The sequence below is a fragment of the Empidonax traillii genome, unplaced genomic scaffold (genome assembly GCF_003031625.1).
Source record: "Empidonax traillii isolate 1590-97213 ecotype Southwest subspecies unplaced genomic scaffold, ASM303162v1 scaffold1052:size197283, whole genome shotgun sequence".
In the NCBI taxonomy this organism is placed as follows: domain Eukaryota; kingdom Metazoa; phylum Chordata; class Aves; order Passeriformes; family Tyrannidae; genus Empidonax; species Empidonax traillii.
The window spans coordinates 62,985-86,067 of record NW_020956245.1 but is presented as its reverse complement, the minus strand read 5'-3'; the positions used below and the strand labels follow the sequence as shown (position 1 = coordinate 86,067).

At 40.2% G+C, this 23,083-nt stretch overlaps 1 protein-coding gene and 1 non-coding gene across 3 annotated transcripts in view; one reads left to right on the top strand and one right to left on the bottom strand.

Annotated features, from left to right (window-relative positions):
* HAAO (3-hydroxyanthranilate 3,4-dioxygenase) overlaps positions 1–22,426 on the bottom strand; it is a 41,609-nt gene extending 19,183 nt beyond the window's left edge. Inside the window, exons 1-5 of one of the 2 annotated variants that reach the window (XM_027904394.1) lie at positions 22,411–22,426; positions 13,541–13,665; positions 10,605–10,683; positions 2,085–2,168; positions 340–446 (exon numbers count right to left, since the gene is read on the bottom strand). In XM_027904394.1, the coding sequence (XP_027760195.1) occupies positions 340–446; positions 2,085–2,168; positions 10,605–10,683; positions 13,541–13,620 (350 nt within the window). In that variant the 5' untranslated portion in view covers positions 13,621–13,665; positions 22,411–22,426. Of the gene's footprint in view, positions 1–339; positions 447–2,084; positions 2,169–10,604; positions 10,684–13,540; positions 13,762–22,410 lie in introns of those variants that run through there. The other variant, XM_027904393.1, reaches the window with a different exon arrangement.
* On the top strand, positions 18,782–18,875 carry TRNAI-UAU. Its single transcript has 2 exons — positions 18,782–18,819; positions 18,840–18,875. It is a non-coding gene; the product is annotated as a tRNA-Ile (tRNA).
* Positions 22,427–23,083: the final 657 nt, after the last annotated feature.

Below are 23,083 nucleotides of genomic sequence, written 5' to 3'. Positions count from 1 at the left end.
AAAAAAAAACCCCACAACTTTTTTCATTTGGCCTGTTAGTAAGCTCTGAGATTTTATTTAAAATTAAGGTGATAGCAGTAGGCAGTACATAAGTAGATAGCTATAACCAGAATGCACAATTAAGGCATTTCAACATGTTCCTTGTTTAACTAAATCAAATGCTAAGTGAGATCTCTGTTTATGTGTATATAGATAAACAGATGTGTGGACAGAATTGGTACAAAATTGTCAGGGGGAATCTGATATATTATCAGGAAAGTAAAAGACAGTATTTTATTGACAGGAGAAATTAGTTTATATTATGAATCCTAACATATTAGTCAATGGTTTATACTTCACCTCAGCCCATCAATTTCAGTTTTTAGTCTTTCCCTTTCAATCACAAGACCCACAGTGTTTGCATATCTCTGAGGAGAATGAGGTATCCTGGCAGGTAGGAGGAACATCTGTTCAAAGAAAGGGGAAAGAATCAGTGCAGGAAGTCTTTGTTTTTCGTATTGTCCTTCCCCTGCCCCCAAACCTGCAAAATCCTCGCCCCACTTCTCCTTCTCCCCTACTCTTTGCTGATCTTGTGTTGCTCCTGCGCAGCTTCACACACTTTGGTACCCAAGCCCTGTAGACACTGTTGCTTTCTGTGTCAATGACACAGTGACTCTACAATCACCACTGCCTTTACAGTAGTTGGGTTCTCTCCTCCTGGTTTGATCATCATTGTTAGGTACAACTGAAATGAAAATCTAACCAATTACTCATCTGGTATATATACTCGCTTATAAATTAGTGCAATTTCTGAGTAACTGAAATGGAAATAAAAAAGGCAATTTTTTTGTCTAAACTAAGAATCCAGGTGTTTTCTTCCAACACAGTGAGCACCTGTGATTGCATGATAAGGAGTGTTATTCTCTCCAGAAATAATTAACAAACATGAGGACTATTTACTTATGCAAGTGACAAAGGGAATAGGCAACATATGGTTAGAAGTCTATTACTGAAGAAGCCCTTTTTTAGCAGCTATCTGACTGTGTAGGAAGATGGTAAGCCTGTATTCTTCAGCACTACAGATGTCTTTGCCAAGGGTGGGCAAGTCATTACAATTTCTCTGTCTATAAAACAGAGCTAATGACAGTGCCTCACCAGTCCTAGTGTCGTCTTTCCAGTAAGGATATTTTGTGCTCCTTTTCTTTAATGTTTGTGGTATATGCCGAGATCTCAGCTGGGTGTGCTTCTTCTGTCTGAAGTATATTACCAGAATCTCACAGTTTGAAAATGTAGTTCTGTTTCTCCACTGAAAAAGTTGTAATACTTTTATGGCCTCAAGCTGTTGGGTTTGATACGTGTCTCCCATTTTAAGGGCTGTCCCCACTAGAACTAATAATCCTTTCAAAGACTTAAGTGCAGTTTGAGCCTGTGTCAATAGCAGTGAGTGGCAGTTGTAGTATGTCTTACTTGTACTAACACCAAGAAAAGCATCTACTCATGCTCTCAGTAAAAGCACTATAATCTTTGCTTTAGCAAATTTACTATAAGGAAAAACTGGATACATTTTATCCATAAATGTCTCTTTTAAAACTATTCTCATATAGTGATGGTTGTAAAGGCTAGATGTGAGGACTAAAGGAGACTGAAAACAGCTGAACTGTTTACATTTCTAAGTTTAGGCAATTTGCTTACTTCCATGTGGGTGTGTGTGCAGCATGTACCTGGCATTGCGTAAACAAAAGACTGATCCACTTGAATTCACATGGCAGATTACATGGCATGCAGGGGAATAAGAACTTCTCTCGGTGTATTCCTGACTATCTGAATAGGTATCCCAGGTACTCAAGGATATTTTTACCTGTTATTGAAATAGTGAAATGTTGAACACAGTGTGTTGTAGTTTGCTGTTAATTACATGGAATTTTCTGTACTTCACTCCAATTTGTTTGTTTGATTTAGTTTTTTTGTTTTTTGTTATTTTGGTTTTTTTTAAATCCTGATGCCATCTCTTGCACAGTAGGGATAAACTGATTTCTAAATGCTACATAAAACATTAATTGACCATACTTATGTATAACTATAACAGAAAGACAATCCTATTTTACCTCCCCTTCTCGGATGACAACATCTTTTTGTTTCCCATTTTCAATTATCTTCAAACACATATCTCCTTGAACCTGGTAAAAAAGCTGAAGGAACAGAAAAATAATATTATGGCAGCTACTCCAAAACATTCTGTACTTCATATTCTGTAAATAAGGGACACATGTATACATACACTCAATCTGTAATTCCAAATATTTGCAGATTTTATCTAACAACAAATAACGGACTACGAACATTCGTTACTTTTGCAAATGTTACTAAATATGCATTATTTCTGTTATCTTACTAACAACTAACAATCTATCCAAGAGGTCTGTAGCTGCGTGAAGCTACATACATACTCGGTTTTGTGAACCTAGTGGATGTCCAATGCACTGATTTTACCCTTGGAATTACTTCTTGTTGAATGTTATGGTTCAGACATTTGTTAATTACATGATACATAAAGCTTCATTTCAGATGAAGCAGAGTCTTCATTTAGTCAAATTAAATGTCAATTTCCAGATAAGCTCCAGATATTCATGCACAGGTTTTTTTGGGATGCCTTTTCAATTTTTTTAATGGAGCTTTTTCATTTTAGAAGAATCACCCATTTGGAAGCTGTTCTGCTTTATTTTTGTGGGTAACTTTGAAGCCCAGCAACAGCTGCTACTCTTCCTATTGTGTATGTAAAAGGCTTACATTCAAAGTATGTATAAGGACAGAACAACTGAACCCATAATTCTGTCTTCAGTGACCTTTCCACAGCTGTTTTCAGACTAAAACCAGCTCTGTTTTGTGGGGGCTCTGAGGTGCTCAGATCTAGCCTCATGCTTCATGACAGAGCTGTGCTATGATCAGTAAGCAAGTATCTTTGACCTGAAATAATGGGCACATTTTCCCTCATTTTTATTTAATACAGAGCAATAATACTTCCAAAAGTCAACTCTTCTGCCACATTTCTATCTGCTTTCCATGTTCCATTTCCCATATCTAGAACCTAAACAGATTGTCATGTAATTGCTAGTGCATCTGAAAAAGTCTGAAACGTGATTCAAAGTTAGAACTATGGTGAAAAAAACCTTATTTACACAAATTCACTACAATTTTAGCAAAATATAAAATAGATGAGGGAAAGAAGAAATAGCTGAAGTATAACAGACACTCAGAACTGAACCTTTTCCAACACTAGAAAAACTTAATCAATTTTTTTATCGTGTTTATTTCTGAAAGAGTTTTGAAATATTAATACATGCACCCTGGAACTGAAGAAACACCTCTGTGAACATGAGAAAGAATAAATATGCTGCCAAGGGAACAAAACAATAGGGAGAATTGAAGAGCCACTGGAAAAGAGCTCATGATGAGAGCTTTTACACAAGTGAAAAGTTCACCTTGTGCCAGGGACATCACCACAGATAAATTATAACTCTTGTCTAGATGGCCACAGTGCCAAGGTTACCAATCCTCCTTGCCCTCCTTTTCTCTGTGTTCTTTTCCTGTCATTTTCTTTGGTGTTACAAAATGACAGTACTGTCTCTCTGCTGTAAAGTTATATTTTCTAAATACTGAGCTTTGTCTTTTGGGCAAATCTAATGTTTTCCTAAGTCTCTCCTGGAAAAAATCAAAGCCTGAGTAAAAAGGTTCTGGTGTATATGTATGTATATACACAAATACATGTGTCTATATAAATAGGATAGTAAATCAGTAAGTTTTTATCACCTGAAAACATAAGCTTTCCCAATTGCTCTGTTCTTATGGGAATAACCTAGTATCTACTCTCTGCAGTAGTACCAAAAAGTGAGAAAAAGTGCAATATTTCTACTCCATAAGCATCTTATTAATGACAAGATCTCTTGTTACATGAAATAAATTAATATCCTTGTAGAAAAACCTAGATTTGTATATTGCTACTGAACAGTGAGTCATAATTGAGTATGAATTTGTCTTTCTGAGTGAAAAATGTATTTTAAGAGAGAAACAAAGATTGTTCACCTTCAGTCTTTTTATCCTTTTTGTTACTAAATGTGCTTAGTTATTATTATATCTTCTTCCTTTCTTCCTTTTATTTTCCACGACTTTTGTCTTTTATTTAGCTTTCCTGCTTATTATACAGTATCTTCTCATTAAGATTACACTAAAAACACCTACTCTTATTAATTCTTACCTTACCTTCAGAAGTTATGAGCTACCTCAGAGTGCTTCTTTACTGTAAAGTTAGCATTTCATAATATTGCTCAATATCATCATTAAAGCTGCAGATATACCTATGAAAACTAAACTGAAAACACCTTAAGACTGCGAGTTTGTTTTTTGACTCATTTAATTTCTTTAAATTCTCTTCCTTAGTCTGCTTCACCCTTCTTGATCACGCTTCAAGCCTGATAATATTGGGTTAAGCTTGCAGGGAAAGGCAGCATGACCAGCGCTGAATCACTCTCAAGTCTGTCCAGGGATATTTCATTCAATTATGAATAGTCATAAAATAAATTATGCTGGCATTTCTGGAGACAACGGGGGGAGATGCCCAGAGGTGGGAGTTCACTGTTTCCTTCAGTGGAAGCATCACTAAAGCTGTTTGTCTTGGTAGGAATTAATTTCAACAGCGTAGTAAAATGTGTATACTTCCTTAAAAAGAGCACTATCATCCCCTCCATAGTAACATGGTGAGAATTGCTCCTTCATCCAGATATGTGTATCCTAGCAGAGTAAGGAAGGAAGCATCTAGTAGGGAAAGAATACAGTATTTTGATTGGTCTATGTTTGCTAATTAAAAAAAAACAAAATCCAAAAAAACCAAACCCAAGTCTTTTCTACGTACAGCAATGTATGTAATTTAATTTAGGTCCACCTTTGATATCAAACTCTGCCTAAACACAGGGGCCCAGAGCTATGTGAGGGCTTTTGTAGCTAACAGCTTCTTTAGAGATCTCTAAAGAGACCTGCAATTTGCAGTGTACTTTGAGTACTGACTTCTGAAAATGGAATTTGGGGTTGCTCAGCCACTTCTGGGATTAGGCTCTCACTTGGCATATCCTGGCTTGTATTGCATGTCATATTGCTAAGTACTAAATTCATTTGCAGAGCAAATCAAATTCTGATGTGGGAGTAAAGCCTGGGTGTTCTCCAGATGTCAGTGGTGACTGATCTACTTAAGCACAGAAAAACAATTTTCTCCTTCTCTCATCATGAGGGCTTTCCAGCCATCAGAAGTCTGGAAGGCAAACAGATGAGGAAGGTAGAGAAAACTATGTTGAGGGGTTTTGGTGTGTGTTTTTTTCCCTTCTGTTGATTTATGTCATCCATGAAACCTGAATACTAGCCAAACCCCATCCCAACGATCTTATGCAGCAAACTTATTTTTGAAGACACAATCTTCTTTTGATGCAAAAGGATCACCACTCTTACTACTTTGTAATAGGAGGTTTGTTTCTTATTAAAATAGTCCAAGAGTCTTCACCAGACAAATGTGGGGGTTTTTAAAGGTAAAGAAGTAAAAATATTTTTCTTGTTTTGTTGTGACTTATGTTTCAGATTTATTTGGGATATAATCACCACAAAACTATCTACTGGAATGCTCACCCAGACCCTCTTTCCCCTCATTTTCAGAGATCCTTTATCCTCATAAAATGCAAATGGTGAATTTATCTGATAGGGAAGAGTTTCTCAAAAGCATTCTGACAAGAAAGCATCATACAGTAGAAGGGGTCAGGCTTCATTTAAGCAGATAATTCGTCAGAAACTGGAGCCAAGTCTTACTTGTGATGTGAGAGGGAGAAAAAGATAAATCAAAACTCGGGTTAGAAAACTCAGATGAGCTGTGGCAGATGTGACCTTACATCTCTATCATGTTTCAGAGCATGATGCTATACTGTGTCTCAGTCAGACCATGTAAATATGCTAGAAGAAGCTGAAGAGGTATTTCTGTTCTGACAGTCCTCTTTAGGACTGCAGTGTAAGGGCTCTGATCTGTGGGGTTGTGTCAATACTTAGGGGGTTCTATCCGTAGGAAACAACCTAGATACTGAGAGCAGAAACTCAGGGTAACATACAGCACAGTGAGAAGCGGGACTTTTAAAACCAAGTGGAATATATGCCAATGCAAATGTGTTGCAGGTAGTAGATGAAAGGGTGATTTTAATTTCTCTGCATGGACCTGCACTGATTTATATAGACTCAACATCAGAACATAAATTGTTAAGAAATCAAAGTCAGCTACTTGAGGTTGTGGTTAAGAGGTGGACTGAAGTGGGTAAAGAGACAGAAGCCTAACTACTTTTGTGATCCTACATTTAGCTGTTAGCATATCTCACTTTCCCCCAGAGCAGCCCACATGATGCAGTAAATAAAATCTGAAATTCTTTTACTGTAGCTAGGCTTTGTTATGATTGTGGGACTTGTCTGTCATTAACTTCTAGTGAAATATATTGTACCCTTCTGTTTTCACTTTATTTCTTTGGAAGCTATATGATGAACTTAAAAGTTTAGAAAGGGTTTTGTTCCACCCTCAGGTTTTACAAGGAAGGAAAAATGCAATAAATACACCATGAAGTCTGTGAGCTGTGTTAACACTGAAACTCTTCTGGTCATAAATGCTATTGCATGATGATAAATTCAAGAGACAAAGAAAGATATGTTGAGAACTGTTCTCTGGTACGTGGAACGCACCTGCTATAGCATAGCGGTGAGGGGTTGAGCACAAGAGGACACAGCCTCAAGTTGTGCCAGGGGAGGCTCAAGTTGGACATCTGTCAGAATTTCTTCATGGAAAGAGTTGCCAAGCATTGAAATGGGCTGTCAAGGGAGGTGGTGGAGTCACCATCCCTGGAGGTGTTCAGAAAAAACAGGACTTGGCACTTAGTGCCATGGTCTAGTTGACAAGGTGGTGATTGATCTAAGGACTTGAAGATCTTGGAGGTCTTTTCCAACATAATGATTCAGTTATTCTGTGATCATGTCAGGCTGCCAGAGAAGCTTTTGGTGGTCTCATCAAGTTGACTACAAAAGAATTGTAGTTACTAGTCCATGTAATCCAAAATTCTCTTACCAAGTGAGGTGCATTGGAATAATAATTCATTTGAAAACCTCACACTACTAGCTATATAGCAAAAAACACTTCCAAGAAAGTTTTGTCTGTATGAGCTATATAGTTGGATTCTCACAGCAGATTTTTTTTCCCCTGTTTCAACACATGATGTATTTCCCAAAGCTATTCAGTTTCATTTTGAACGATTTTGATTTAGAGGCAGAGAATGTCCAAGTAGAGGTTTGCTGACTCTGTCTCTGTTCTGATGGAGAAGGGAACAAAAGGGAACTTAACTTACAAATAAAAAAAAAATTACTATGACCTAGTGCTAAAGCCCAGCCAAAGGCTCTGAAAGGTTTATCTCTTATAAGGTGCAGCTTGATTTGGCTCTTTATAAAACCTGTCCAATGGAAAACAATCTCAGGTATGAGACAGACAGTACTTCTGCACAGCAAGGTGGCAAAGAAGTAGTGCACAGAAATTTAAGAAGGTAGTGAAGTAGTACAGAGAAAACTGAGAAGGAAGAAAGAAGAACAATTACTTATTTAGGAAATGCCTGCTTGTTGAGAGGAGTTAAAAAATTTGTGCTAGACTAGCTGTCATTTTAGCCTAAATGACCATTCTAAAAGGCTTTGAAGAAAGTTCAAATCAAGCCTCTGTTTTTTCTCCTAATTAGCCAGTCAGAACTAATCTTCCTGATACACCTGCATGTTAACAGCACCAGCAGAGAACAGCTCAGGAGTAGGAGGATGTTCCTCAGCCTTAATTTTTGCACGTGAGCCCCTAGCTGCTGTGAACTGCAGGCTGACAAGCACAAGTTGTGCCACAGGATGCACCATAAACTCTGTGATAACAGGCATAAAAACAATCCTAAATTTAACTTCCTTTCCAAAACAACCCTTCTTTGCTTTCAGAATACTACTGCAGAACAGCATTAGCTAAATTGGCCTAAAGGATTTGTGGGGTTTCACATTTGTGACAGGCCTGTTGACAATATGCCTGTAAAATCTCTCTTCAAATTATCACACAGAACTATAAATTACCTTTTATCTGCCAAAATAATGAGCTGAACGTGGTTCTGAATGGTGGTTTTTTTTAAATTCAAAGTCTAATTTAGGAATATGCCCTTTTACTAGGATATTCTCTACCTCACTTTTCTTCTCTAATGAGAAGGATGGTTCTAAATTAAATCACAGGAAGGTGCAAATGTGTCTGAGAAAAACCTATGGTAAAATGCAATCAATGAATATAATGTGCCTCCATAAAAGTGAACAAAATTGGCCCATATGTTAAACTGCTATGTAACTGATAATGCTTCTGGTGTGTGTATTGCCAATTTTCCTATGTAACAGGAATTTTATTTTTCCTTTTTTTCTTGCTGACTAATTGTGGAACGTTTTTTATGCAAATGAGGAGGTATTGATACCTAAAAAATCTTGTTTTCTAGTTGAATTGGCAATAATATATCAGTATGCAACAGTATAATAAAAATTATGCGTTTATAGATATGGTTAAATTTTCATATTGTTGTAAAGTCACATGAAGAGTTTATTAAAGGTAGGCCAAGTTATTTTCAAACAGAGAAACATCTTGCAACGTAAAAAAATGAGGTAAGTTAAATTAATCTAACTTTCCTTTTAAGGGAAGGGAAGGAGGACATAAAGTAAAAAAAAAAAAAAAAAGGAAACAGCAAAGGAAAGGAATGGGTGGGGAACTAAGGATAATATAGCATGAACTGGGAGGTGCAGGGAGAGACAAGACTGTAAATAAAAGGACATAAAAAAAGTTTAATATTGTAGTATAAACTATTGCACCAGTTAAACTTCAGCTCACTTTTGTCTGTTCCTCTCTTAGTGTATAGCTCTAATGTATTATTCAGAGCAAGAAAATAAATTAATTGTATAACACCAAAAAGATTGTTACAGGAAAAAAAATAATTTGATGTCATTAACCTTCACATGGTACCTTCACATATGTTCATTTTTTACTTTGCCAAACCTTGGTAACAAATTTCACTGATTCTTTCTTAATTCAATATAGAACACTTAATGATACACAGTAACAGCAGGATACAGATTAGATATTCTCCTTGGTGCTTTCTTAGCAGTCATGTTACAGCTGTGATGCTCCTTTCCCAGGGTTGTAATTCTGTTGATGAAGCCAGATTTTTTTTTTCCCCAGCTAGGCATTGTAAATATAGGATGGATACATGGACTGCTCTGAGACCTGGCTTGCTTCCTCACCAGCCCAAGCAACCTGAGAGCATGATCCTGGGTGTTGCCAGAGCTCCCCCTGCCCAGCCCGTGAGAAGGGACATAATGGAGCGTGTTGGGTAACCTGGTGTGTGACAGACACGCCTGTGCCCACAGCCGCAGGTGGGCTGTGGGACCGTGGTGGCAATCCAAAGCACGCAGGAGTTCAGACAGTGGTAACTTGGCACCTGGTCTTTTAGAGACTTGTGATTATAATGACTACAAACACCTGCACAGCACAGTTATAACAGAAAATTAATGAAGGCTGTTGTGAAATGCCTGGGGGCTGGTTTTTGGAGAAATGATTCCATGATAAGTAAACTAGTTTTTCTTTCTGTTTGTAAGGATTTTTTGAATTTGACCCACTTCTGCCTTGAAATATGTAGATGCATAGGTTTGGGTCTCCAAAGGTACTTAAAATTAGGTGGCTACATTTTATAGGAATTACATGAAATTAAATTTTTCTGCCGGGAAGCAAGGCAAGTTGTTCTCCATCATGACATCCTTACTGCTAGGCCTCTAGGGACTGCTTTCCCTTACAGTTCTTTTAGAGCCAATTGTGGATTCAGAGAAGTCCTCAGGCCAAACAAACAATTCCATGAAAAAGGCAGTAAACAGGGTAGGTGTAAATTATTACAATTTTGATAGGTTTCTATTATTTTTTTCCTGTGTTCTGCATTTAGCACAATGGCTACCCCCAATTCAAAGCAATGGGATGGCTTAGCCTTGATACAGAAGATGTACAACAAAGGGGACTGATTTGAAAAATATTTAAAGAATCTAACTTTCCCAACTTGAATGAAAGCTGAAATGCTGATAATTTGCATGAAGTCCAGAAAAAAAAAAGTGATTTCTAGTGAATTAAAATATTTAGTTTTGATTTTTGAATGTCAAACTTACTTTTGAAATTTAGATCAATCTTCTGCAACAAAATATCACTTTAAAAATATCGATATCTTTCCAAAGTTTTGTTCCAAAATGTTGATGTGAGACATTTTGATGTGTCAGAATACTTTCTCTAATTTCCTGTTGGAAATGAATTATAGCAAAACAGATCTGATCTCATGTGCTTGTTTCAAAGGAAATGCACAGATGGTGTATGGTTCTGGTGAATGATTCTGTTGAAGTCTATGAATAGATCTAATAAATACAACATCACTGAGTCTGGTGTTGCTAATTTGTAGCTGTACCTTCAAAAGTAGCTGCATTTTAATCATTACAGATCAATTAAATCAGAAAAATATAAACAACCTAGATGTTACCTCTTCTCCTTCTTCAATATGATAATCCTTCCTTTCATTTGGCCCTCCAACAAACATCACATTTAATTGATAGCGATGCCTAGAAAAGAAAGTGACATTTTAAAGCTGCCTCTAGTCATGATGTTATTTATTTCATTTATTTTTAAAAATTCTATTAGGACAGTGAGTCAAGAAAACAATGTTGAGTGAAAAGCAACATCCTGAACGAGAAGTCAAAAGACCTTGGATGCATCTCTCTGCTCTGTCACTATCCTGTTGGGTGATCTGAGGCCAAGTACCTCCCTCCTGGTGTTTCAGTGCCTCCAGATATGAAAAGGGGACAACAACAGCTACCAACTGTGAAAAGGAGTTTGAAATGTGAGTATAAAGAATGCTACATAAGAGACAGGAAAGAGGAAAATGGATCTTCAACCTGAGCTGATTATGTAAAGATAAAACTCTTTTAAAAGTTAATAAAGTAAAAACACTTTTTTCCCCCATAGTGGTAGAATTACCAGAGATACTGATGGTAGGAATTACCAGCTAATTTCTCCTCTATTTATACTGACTTTGCTAACCTGGAACATTACAATAGTTTCATTGTGGCTGTGGCTAATTCAAGGAAGGGGATTCCAGGCCCTTTCTTAACTCTACCTCTTTAAGAGCCCCAGTGAGCCCTTCTCTCAGATGTCACAAAGAATAGCTATCACCCCAACTACCTATCAGTCCATTTACACTAATAAAGAGGTAAGGTAACAGGTTTTTCTTTGCTAAAAAAACTCTAAATCAGGACTGTTAGCTGGGATTCAAAATTTGTTCTTAGATCTCATTATGGTAAGCATCATATTCTGAATTCTGAAGAATAGCTTTAGAAATACTTTTAAAAATCAACTACGTCAAAGAGTTTTGATTTTGTACTAACTGCTCCTTGTTGAGGTTAAAAAGCATCTAAACTTGTAAAATTAGCATAAATAATTAAAATACAATGTAAAAGCTGCAATTTAATTAGATGTATCTTTTTCTTGACTTTGGTAAAACTCTAAACAGGAAGTGTTTCAGGAATTGAGGTTTTCTTTTGAAAACCCAAATAAGTATTTAAAAATTTTGATTTTCTTGAGCGCATGGAACATAACTTAATAAAAGCTTGAAAGCCATAATAACTTTAGACACCCAAAGTCCTGCTGATTTGCTCTAAGACCTAGTTTTTAACTTTTAATTCTTTCTTAAAACATAAGATTTTAAATTACTTAAATGTTTTGAGGTGGTTGCCTTCCAGCGAGGCAGCAGGAGGCGGTGAGAAGATTGCCTTGCAAATCTTTGCTCAGCATATAAAGGATGAAGCCTTTTAAAAAATGTTGGAAATCTATTGATTGCTTCTTGGAAAATTGCCCAAAACTTTTTGGAAAATCCTGAAAACATTTAGGTAGCACCAGAGGCAGCTGACGAGAGACCCAGAATCCATGCAGTACATGTTTTTTTTTTTTCTCCTACATCGGCTAATACTATGTTGGAAAAAATGGATTTTTTTTTTTTAAAGCTATGCAATTTTTATCACAAAAAATGTTTCTTGTTTCACTGTGGCTTCCTGCAGTGTTTCTGGGGAAGACCATTGATAGAATGTTCCACTTGAAAGTTACTTAAGGATTACACAGAACTTCTGGTAGGTGGCACAGTGAAGTAATAACAAAAAAGGCTCAACCTACTGACAAAGAAAGAAATTAAAATACTAAAATTTTACCATTGTCATCGGTAAGCTTTAGAAATGGATATGCTTTACAAAATGCTTCTAATCAATTTTGAAAATGAAAGGAATGAAAACACCCATAACAGGAAGATAATTTCCTCGTTCTCTCCCATTGTGAAACTACTGTAGTGATTCAAGTTTCAAATTTTTCAGTTCAACACACAATTGTAGTCTCAACATAGACATGGCAGTGAGGATGTGCCCTTTACCTTTTCTTTGCCTGGCAACCATTGCTTTGAAAAGTAACCCTTGCACCTGTGAATGGAAGTTAACATCATGGCTACAGAATTGCCCATTCAGCTTTTCATTAAAGATAGCACTTCAGGGTAGGGCAAGAGGCATATTCTTTGATGTGTCTTTAATGATTAAAATTATAAAGCAAGATTTTTTTTTTTGAAACAGAATTAAGAAAAATTCCTTTTAATTTCTTTATAAAACCTGAGTCTATATTTTAGACAAAATATGTTGTCCTCAGCTTCACTGGCAAAAGAAATCCTCGCTAATGTTTTGACTAGAAGGTGTGATACATTGGACAATTTACGCTGGAATTTATGCACAAGCTTTGACAATGACAATATGCATAGTGTACAACTGCGTAACACCCACACTTTTTCTCTTATATTAGCTGTCTCATTCAGCTTGTAGTCCATAGCTTTTAAACTGCCTCTTCAGCCTCCCCTACCCTACTGACAGCGCTGGAAATGCCGTGGAAACCTGCTCCTCCAGTACCCTTACTGTTCCTTTCTCCTTGTTTTCAGATATATACCACTGGTTTTGATTGCTCCTGCAGCTTTGGCTCCTCTGTGATGTTGGAATGATTCTCAGCAGCTCTCTCAGGTTGTAATTCAGTAGCACCAATCTGTTAGCCGTATTTTATTGTTTGTGGATGTGATGCTGTCTCCTATGATATCTAGGAGTTTACTGTCGCAGAGCCTGACACAAATTCTCTTAACTCAGTCTCACTGCCTACGAGAGACTTTGAGTTGAGGCAAGTATCTTGTATTCAGGTTGATCTTTGCAGCTTCTGCCGAGTCCCTACAAAACAGACTTCAGCCACTTTCTGTTCTTCAAAAAAGCATTCTGACTGCAGTCTGACAAGGAATTACAGTTCCTTAATAATCTTTACCATGTTATGCATTTTTGCACCTTCCTCTTTTAGCTAGAAATATTTATATATCTAATAAATTGGTAAAATAAATCTTCATTTACTTACATAAGCTTATTGCAAACAGGTGGCAAAAAGGCAGTTTTGTTTTCTTCTATCCATTTGTTCACATTCACAAGAAGCTCCATGGTCCACCAGGTATGAAACTTTTGACTTAGATATTACAGAGTGCTCTTTCTGTGAGCAATCTACATGTGATTCCACCCCCAGTGCTTAGGGGTTGGCTGGCAGAAGAGGTGTCTTCAGGCTTCAGTGTCAAAGGGGACAGGTCCATCAGCCAAAGGTTATTTTGTAGAGTACTAATGCTCCAGCAGCTTAGCTAATAATTGACTAGTGTTTTTAAAATATATATTTTCATTAGAGACTGTTTTTTGCCCACAGGAGGTTTTTTGATTCTCTTTACTGCATCAGCTGGGGTGTGTATGTTACCTCTCTACAAAAATTGCCTGGTTACACAGAGTGAGAAAAATGTGCAAAGCTTGGGCCTCTCTGGGATCTTCTGCCAAATAACAGAAGTACAGATGTCTCCCGCATTTTTGAGACCGAAGGCAGCTGTCTTTAAATGCTCATTTTAATTTGATCACCCTTTGCCAATGTTGTAGCAGGGCTTGTTGGAGAGCTGAACCTGGTTCTGTGATGCCCTTTGGGAAAGTACAGCATATTGCCATCAAATTGTCAGGCAAACAAGAAACTGAGAAGTACTGGGCATCCCAGTATTCTGTATTAGCCTCACTAGTTTCTGTTCAGCGCCTACACAGTTGCTACAGGATTGCTCACTGTGTTCCCCAGCACCCCCAATTTTTTTAATAAGCAAACGTAAAAACTTTTTTTTTTTTTTTCAAACTTCAAACATATGAAATGGCTGGTAAACAAAAAACCCTAAGACATTACAATATTTTAGCTCTTTGGTCTTGACATAGCTGAGTCTTCTGCTTATATCTACACTGTGCTTAGTGGGTGAATGTGTCTGAGTTTATAGTTGTATTACGATTTGGTTTAAAGTAAGTGGTTGTATCCTCCATGGTTTGCACATATGGGCAATACAGGTATGGGACTGAAGAGTCAGCATGCTGAACAGTGTAAATTTGGGAGTTCTTTACCTTATACCATTGTAATTTTACAATGGAAAAAAGCAAGGGAGTATGAATTTGAATTAATACTATGCACTTATTCAAGTATGTGATTCTGTTTTCCTTTCATCTCTACTGCTTCTTTGCAGGTTAAACTCATTCTGTAATTGATAGTACAAACACAATGGGACTGGCAATAATTTCCTCTGAAATAAGCCCAAAGTAATTATTATTTCATTCAATTATAGAACACCACCACCACATTATTTATTTAGCACAAGAAATTTCTACCAACAGAATGGCTGTGGTGAGACACCAGCACACAACGAACTCATTAGGCCTGTTTCTGGACTTACAGATAGGTACCTTCTGATATTCTTTGTTCTGTAGGCTGCTGGCACACTATTTAGCTATGAAGGAAAGACAGCTTATATTTAAAATGCACTTTCACTTAAGGGATTACGACCCAGCCTCATAGGACTGGAGAACTGAAGGCACTCTGTCTTAATGATCACAGTTTTGTAAAGTTTTACTTCATTGTTAGTAACACGTATCGCAGAGCAGGACTCCATTTGTTGGGCATGAAAGCCAAGGTGCTGTACAAAGCCACAGTAGGAAAAACAACAGATCCTGGAGTTGATTGAGCCAATCCTTTTTCACCACAGTATTAATGTTCCAGTTTTAACTGCGGGCTGTTGTCCACAACCCCTACTCTAATCCCTCATCTCCACCTATTTTCCACCAGGTAGAATACAAGCTACTATTACTTGCAGAGAAAACTTCCTCAGTTGCAGGCTGATAAATCCATTTTGTGGCTGGAGTTAGGTATGAAAACTTAGACATACTCAGGGAGGAAACACGATTCACTTAAAACATTCACCATTAGTATTATGCTGAGGCTACTATTACAGGGTAGCATTTTCTGCAACCTTTTGAAATCAACAGGTTTTCAAAAATGCAGTTAGTGGTCTCTTCATGTATGTAACAGTGGGGCTAAGAAATCATCTGCATGGCAGGAAAGTACTGGGCCATGAAATGGTACTTCTGCAAAGTGTATTGGAGAAGCAAAGGAAAGAACCAGTGTTGCAGTCTCTGTGAGATCCAGATAGATACATACACCTCATGAACTGACTGGGGCCTGGATTTTTCTGGCTAGTCTGCTTCCCAGTGACTCTTCACATCCATCAAAGCCTGTTTCAACAGCTGGGGTTTCTGTTCTACCGTTTGGCTCAGATCCTTCCCTTTTTGTAAAGGTAACGACTCTATTTGTCAGCTTTCACTTTGCAAGAGTACTGAAACACAAAACTGCTACATCAAAATAATCCATCTTTTGCATTGAGAGTGCAGAAAAAAAGTGTTAAGTGAAAAAAACCCTGAGTTTAGGACAACACCTACTTTATTTTTCTACTTTCCTCAACCACCAGACCTACTAGAGACTTAAATTTACAAGCTGATGTCCAGCAAGCAGGATATGTTAACAAAAAGCAAAAGTCTAAATATCGTGTTTCTAGTTAGGAGTATTAAGGCCAGGGTTCATTGGCCAGGATTTTTATCTGTATTAAAGTGATATTTGGTAATGTACTTTTTTTACTATACTCCCTATACTAATTTTTTTTTTTTTTGTTCACCTAAAGAAGATGATAAAGACCTAGAATGGTTTAAAGCCCCTGGGAACAGGAGAGGGAAACAGATCATAAAGCCAGCAAGTGTGGATTCTGCCTCCTCCACTCAGTTCGTTGTACTCTTGAGCAAACAGCATTGTGAAAATTGGCTCTTAAACCTTGGGTTTTTTCACACTTAGTGCTAAGAAGTATTCTGAAAAATCTTCACCAGGGGAGGTTTGCATTTGCCAGCAACTTGTAGACAAAAGTCCTTTCAGTATCATTTTAACTTGGCTGTTCTGTCCTTGTGCAGTACTGAGACTGATTTATATATGCTGGTGTTAAAAAAATGGAGCTACAGTGCAGTGATAATCTGGAGATTCTGCAAGCAGTATGGAGCAAGTAACTTTCTTCACCATTATGACAGCTTTAACTTCTGTTTTTTACATTTTTTTCCCCTCTTTTAGTATTGCAAAGAAATGAAAAAGGAAGACATGAATATGACTAAACAATTAATTTCAATCTGTTGAATACACTTCCTATTTTGGTCAATTCTGTGCTTTTTTTGTTTGATCTTTGAGAAGAAACACCAATTAAGTACTTCAAAAATAAAATTATTTGTATTAAAAAACTACTCCATAGTTGCTGAAAACAAAAATTCCAATCAATAACAAACTTATTACTTGAACCCTTATACAGTTATGTTCCCACAAACTGATATCGCAAAATTTCACTGCTATATTTATAAACATACTATCAAAAGTATGCTAGAATCCTCACCATTATCACTGATACTTTTATGGGAAAGCTGATTAGTATACAACAAGCAATTATTATCATCTCTATAAATACTAAAATTAGAGTCTTTCTTGCCTAAGGTTAAATCTGCAATAAAGAGCTTCTCTGTATGTTCACAGCTTCAGCTTTGAGTTTTTCTGGCATTCTTGTGTTTGCCAAAAAGGCCCTTGTTTGGATGAAATTATGTTCACAGCAATCTTTCTGTGGTATAGAACATTTTGTTAGTATAATGATGCACTGTTAAGGGCAATGCAGGCTGCTGCCATTTTCTGGTATGCCAACTAAATGTGATGATGGAAAATTTCTTCAAGAAATGAACTGTCAGTTTTCTCTTTTCCCCATGCCAGCCACCTTCATCAAGGGCCAGATACAGCTATTGCATGCTACTTCACCTGTCAGTGGTGTATGCCACTGAAATATATTTTAGGTAATGCCCACAGTAATACTAACAGTAGAACAACTTTCTTGACAAGTGAGACTTGACTCCTCTCCATTCAAAGCAGTCTCAAAAAAGTGTCAGCTCATTTATGGATAGGGAAGGAGTTAATGGAGTCACACAAAAATGCCACTCAGTCTGCCAAAAGTAGCTGGGAGATTCAGGAGATTTACTTAAACGGGCTGAGTGCCTGTCACCTGCTGCTGGGCCACCAACAGTTCATTTTTAGAGGCCATGGAAATCCAAGCCCGGTGTAGCACTTTCTACAACCATCCACCCCGTCATGAAATTCCCAGAGCTTGTTCCTTTGCCCACAGTAGAGTCACTGCAGAAAGGAAAACACTATCTAGTGCTTAAGTTAGTAACGCAACAGAGCAGTCTAGGGAAGTAAACATAGCAGCAATGCTAACTACGAGTGGAAAAAAAAAGTATGTCTCTCTCTCTCAACTGTGTAACTGTTGGAGCATTGCTTGGATTTAAATATCTTCTAGTGCCAATTATGTTTACCATCTTCTTGCCACATAAAGCTAAGACAGATCTGACTACAAAATAAATTCATGTTAGATGTATACTTAAGACAATAAACGTGTAGGGTTGAACAAGCACGCGTTTTGGAAGTGCCAGGCATCCCTGGTGCCGCACACAGCACGCAGGCTGCAGAGCCCCGGGGCGCGCAGGCACCGATGCTACACGCATCGTCATTGAGTTCCCTGGCAGTAGCCGGATGCTTTTCTCAGCGGCCTGGGCCTGAGCAAGACAGCCTGTGCGCTTCCTTCCCACGGCTGCAGATGGGCTGACCCAGCGGCCGATGCCTTATAACCCAAGGGCGTCAGGAGGCTCGGACTCGCACGACCCGGGGCCGCGGCCTGACTGCCCTGCCTCCGGAGCGCGGCACTGCGTGAACCGCTCCAAGCGGCAGCAGCACCGGGTTGGCCGCTCATTGCCACCACCCTCCCGCCACCTGCTGCTGCCGCCCAGGCCGCCCCGCCCCGCCCCGCTGGGGGCGGCCGCGCTCCCCGCCCCTCCCCGCCCGGCGGCCCCACCCGCGCGGTGCAGGGGGCCGGGCTGTGCCCGCCGGCCCTGGGGCCGCCCTGTCCGCCCAGCGGGGAGCCCGCGGGCGGGGGGGTTGTTCCGGCGCTGCAGCCTCTCTGCTCCCTGCCGTGCTCGGGGGCGCCGCCTACCCCGAGCGGCGCAGGTCCCGTCAGGTCCCTTCCGAGCTCACCCTGCCGCTGTACGGCCCCTAACGACGGGAGCGCAGCCGGGGCAGGGCAGGGAGGGTGGCCCAAGGCCGCCCCCCAGATCGTGGTGCAGGGGGATGTGCGCTCTTCCACCGCCGACGCCGGGCCAGCCCTTGATAAAGCGTTCGGGAGGCGATGGTGTCAGGGCTCCAGTGGCGCAATCGGTTAGCGCGCGGTACTTATACAGCAGTACAAAGCCGAGCAATGCCGAGGTTGTGAGTTCGAGCCTCACCTGGAGCACACAGCTTTTTGGGAGGGAGAGCGGGCTTTTTTGGGACCTGGCGGCGCTCCGGAGGGAGGAAGACAAAAGCGAAGGGAAAAATTATGCAGCCGTGGCGGCAGCGTGGGCCCGCTGGGGAGGGGGCACTCCCAGCGCCCCGGGAAGTGGCTGCGGCTGGTCCCGCCGCCACCGAAAGCAGCAGCACGTGCACGGGGGTGTGTGGCCCCACTGAGGCTTTGTAGGTTTGGCATGTTCAGAGCACAGTAAAAAAACGTGTTCCTGCTAAGAGCTGCTTGGGAGTGAGAACTCTTAGGAAATATGGGTTATTTTATACCGTGTTGTTTAATACGGAGTGCAAGTAAACACCGACTGGTGCGATCACTACAGCTGAAGGGTGACAACACCTCCTCCTATGTCGGTGACGGATCTTTGCTCATTACCTCAGTAACGCTTTACAAATGTGTGGGCAACAACAGGAAGGAAAATAATTAAAATAATTTCTGATTTCACTATTTAAGAAAGGCAGCAGGGCCGTGGGAGAAAGGGCAGCTTCCTGACTGAGAAGGTTGGGGGACACTGCCTGAATGTTTGGGCCCAGATCTTGTGAACTCACGTGTGTGTTAACATCTAGTCTGCTGCTTTTGCAGTGCAATTTGTATCAAAAAGTTCAGTGAGGCCCTCAAGATCATGCAGGCAGAGGTGCCTTGATTGCCCAGATCAGCCCTTTAGCATCTGTACTGCAAGCCTTAACTCCCTGAAGTGCCACTTTCAGGTTTTTAACTACCCCTTCACTGCTCTAGTTACGATTTTATCCCTTTTGAATTTTGCATTAACTTCTCTGATTTCAGTGCCAGTGATGCCTGAAGCATGCACCATATCAGTATAAGGAAGTCTAAAGCAACAACAGAGGTCTGTAATGTATCAAAGAGTGAATAAAGTCCATCTTCCACTTCCACTGTTTCACATTTTTCTCCTTCATACATGATATCCATTTCCCAATGCTGAGGAGTACAGACAGTACAGAGGAGTATCTGCAGAGGTACTGGAAATACTATAAAACTCTTAGTAGAGGGAGATGGACTCCATTCCCTGGACAGAGACCTCTTAGGAAACTTGAGTGGGGACAGTGCTGCTTGCTTTCCCCCTTGAGTCTTCACGAACAGACAACAGCTCCTGCACTCTCTCACCAAGGAGGAACTGCTAGTTTAGCATTTCAGGTCTTGCTGTGGCATGCTAGGTGGGTGACTGTTCAATTTTTGCCACATTCAAGGTGCATGAAGAGGATGTTTCTCATTCCCTCCACGGCAGTTTTGCAACGTGCCTCTGCAGTGCCAGAGAGCAGCCAAGACATGCTTTGGGAGCACGCGGTGCTAAGGCCTTCTCAATAAGATCTCCTTTGTTCCCTTGGTCCTTACCTAGGCCTTTATTCTGCCTGCAAAATGATTTTTGTCTTAACTCTGGAAAAAATGTAAAAAGGGACAAAAAATCCCTATGTGAGGTGACACTTGTTTGCATTCCTGCCCCTCCTGATGGCCTACTGTTCCTGACCTGAGGCAAACGTTTCAAGATGGGCATTTCACACTGAAAATCATGCTAAACCAGGGCAATTTATGGAGATTTAGTAGAAATCCCTGTAAAATGAGAATGTTATTTACCTAATAGGTGTTTACGATATGAAGTGAATCGATGCTAAAGCATGAGGGCTTTGTGAGGGAGGCAGGGCTGTCAAGTAAGATGGGATGAGCCCTGTTGGAGCAGCACAGCTGGCAGTGGGTGCCTGGGCAGGGGTGGGCTGTGGTCCCCTTCTGCCCCAGCACATGGCAATGCTGTTGTGGGGCTCCACAGATCCTGGGGAGGAAGGGTGCCGTGCAGGGTTGAGGGCAATGACTCTGCCTCATTTCCTTGGGAGCTGCTGTGGGGAGGAGGTGAGCCCTGCTGCCCTTGGGAGAGCAGCTGTGGTCAGGGAGGAGATGAGGCTCCGGCCTGGGCAGGAATTCCCCTGAGTGTGTGGGAAACCTCTCCTTGTGTGGTGCCGAGCTGGGCATCCATGGTGCCACTGGCATAGCCTGAGCAGCTCTGATCGGGTGTAGTGTTGAGTGACTGGGCCTGTTACTTGCATTTGCAACTTTTTCCCAAAAATTAGGTGTCTTACAGGCTTCGGAAAAGAAAGTTTGTGTTTTTATTATGCTAAGTTGATTTTTTTATTGGGCTTTTTGGTTTTGAATTGTTGGTTATTGCTTTAATGCTAGTTAGTTGTGGCTTATGTATACAAATATGTGTGTGTATGTATGTATATCACATACACGTGTGCATAAAGAGACCTATACACCATTGTGGGAGAGCTCCCAATTGTCTGTGTGTTCGTGCTCTCTTATTTTCTAAATCCTTAATGTAGGCATATAGATTTGGAAAACACCTGTGTGTGAGGGATACAAAGTGCCAGCTGCACTAATGTGATCTGAGAGGTAATCTCTTCTTCCTCCTCCCTCTTCTTCCCCAGATAGTAAAGTGGTTCACCTGTGCCTCGTTTTAGCCAACTGCCAGAGCTTGTTCTCCCTGTGAGCCACTTCCCAGTGTTTATCACTGTCCTTAGAGATGGTAGCTGGGGGAGATCTGGCCGAAGCTTGGGGATTGCTGTTGACGGGCTTAGATGGTCTGTGGCTGCTTCTGGAAGTGCATTCAGGAGGACAAGCTTCCCCATGGTGAGTCTTCCATGCTGCCTGATTTATGTAGGGGCCTGCCTCTTCTAGTCTATGCCATGGTCTCTATTTCTGTGTTAATTTGCCTGGTGTGGGTAGCATGCCCACAGGCCTTTATCTTCCTGACTCTGCTGAAATCCCTCCAGGGTGCTTTTTAAAAAGTACCCTCTTTTTAAAATTTGTGTTGCTCTTCCTTTAATGTTGAGCATGGACTATGTCTACTCTACAGGCTTCTTCTGGCTGCTCTTGAGTTCCCACTGACTGTGGAAAGAAAAAAGACCTGCTTCTAGACATAGAGAAACTTGACATGTGCTGCTTATTTATGGAAAGAGAACTTACAAAGATGTAGCTATTGGCTGATCTTGGAGAATTAATAATAATCGGGTTAGGTAGCAGAGTTTGTGTTTACCCCTATGTGATCTTACTCCAACAGGAAGTCCCCCTGGGTTGGGAGCTATAGGAAAAGTAAAGACGGGCTCATGCAGGATAGACCTTCGACTTTTATTTCTAGGAGTGGCAACTTTTGTTCTGGCATGTTAATACAGTTTTGCTGTTTGTGAGGCCCTTAAGTGTTTGCTTAATTTAAGTTTCTTTGACTGTAACAGTATAGAACTTTCTATAATGCTTGGGCTTGTATATCCTAACAAGTGGTCTATAAAAGCCTGCGATAAGGACTTGGCCCACCTAACTGTTACAAAACCTAAGCAATAAATTCTTAAGTCTTTTGCAAATAGTTAACAGCCAAAAAAGAGCCTGCTCTTAACAGCTTTTTCCAATAGATGGCACTGTGGTCCCGCAGAGCGAGAAGGAAAACCCGAAGCAAAACATTCCCAGACATCCTAAAAATAGAAACCACTTGCCGAATGCTCTGTTGTACACAGAGCGGAGCAGAGAACAATAGGCCAGAATTCCGAGGGTTGCTTAGAAAACAAAGTCCACTGGGGGTATAGACGCATTTTGGTTTTGTTATGGGTTCCACCATCACCTTCGTATGCAACATCTTGAGGACCTTTCTGAAGTTAAAATCTGTTGATATTGTTTCGAATAACAGAGGTGAATGGCGTGTATCACGTGTTTTAAGTCTGCACGAATTCAGTAGTGTGTCAAAGCACCAGTGTAGCAGGCGTGACTTAAATTCTCTTAAATGCATTTTTTGAACAATAGCTGGTGTTAAAGGCTTTCCTGCAGGTCTGCCTAAAGTCCAGGTGGCTGTTTCCCACTGTGGGTGCCCCTGCTATTGGAGGTATTGGGCTTGGAAACAGTGGCTGGGGGGGGAGGGGGGAGAGGAATGAAGTGTAGGTGTTTGCAAATTGTGTGAAAGAGCACTTTGAAGCCAAACAGGAATATGCTACTTCTGTGAGGGGGAAAGATAAGATAAGGGTGGGGAGGAAAGGGGAGGAAAAAAAAAAAAAAAGAATTTATATGTTCACATGGAAGCCTCTTTGGGGAAGAGAAGGGCTGAGAGATGAAGGGGACAGTGGGTCTGATACAGGCTGACAGAAGGAGGACAAGTGGGAAGAATTCATAAG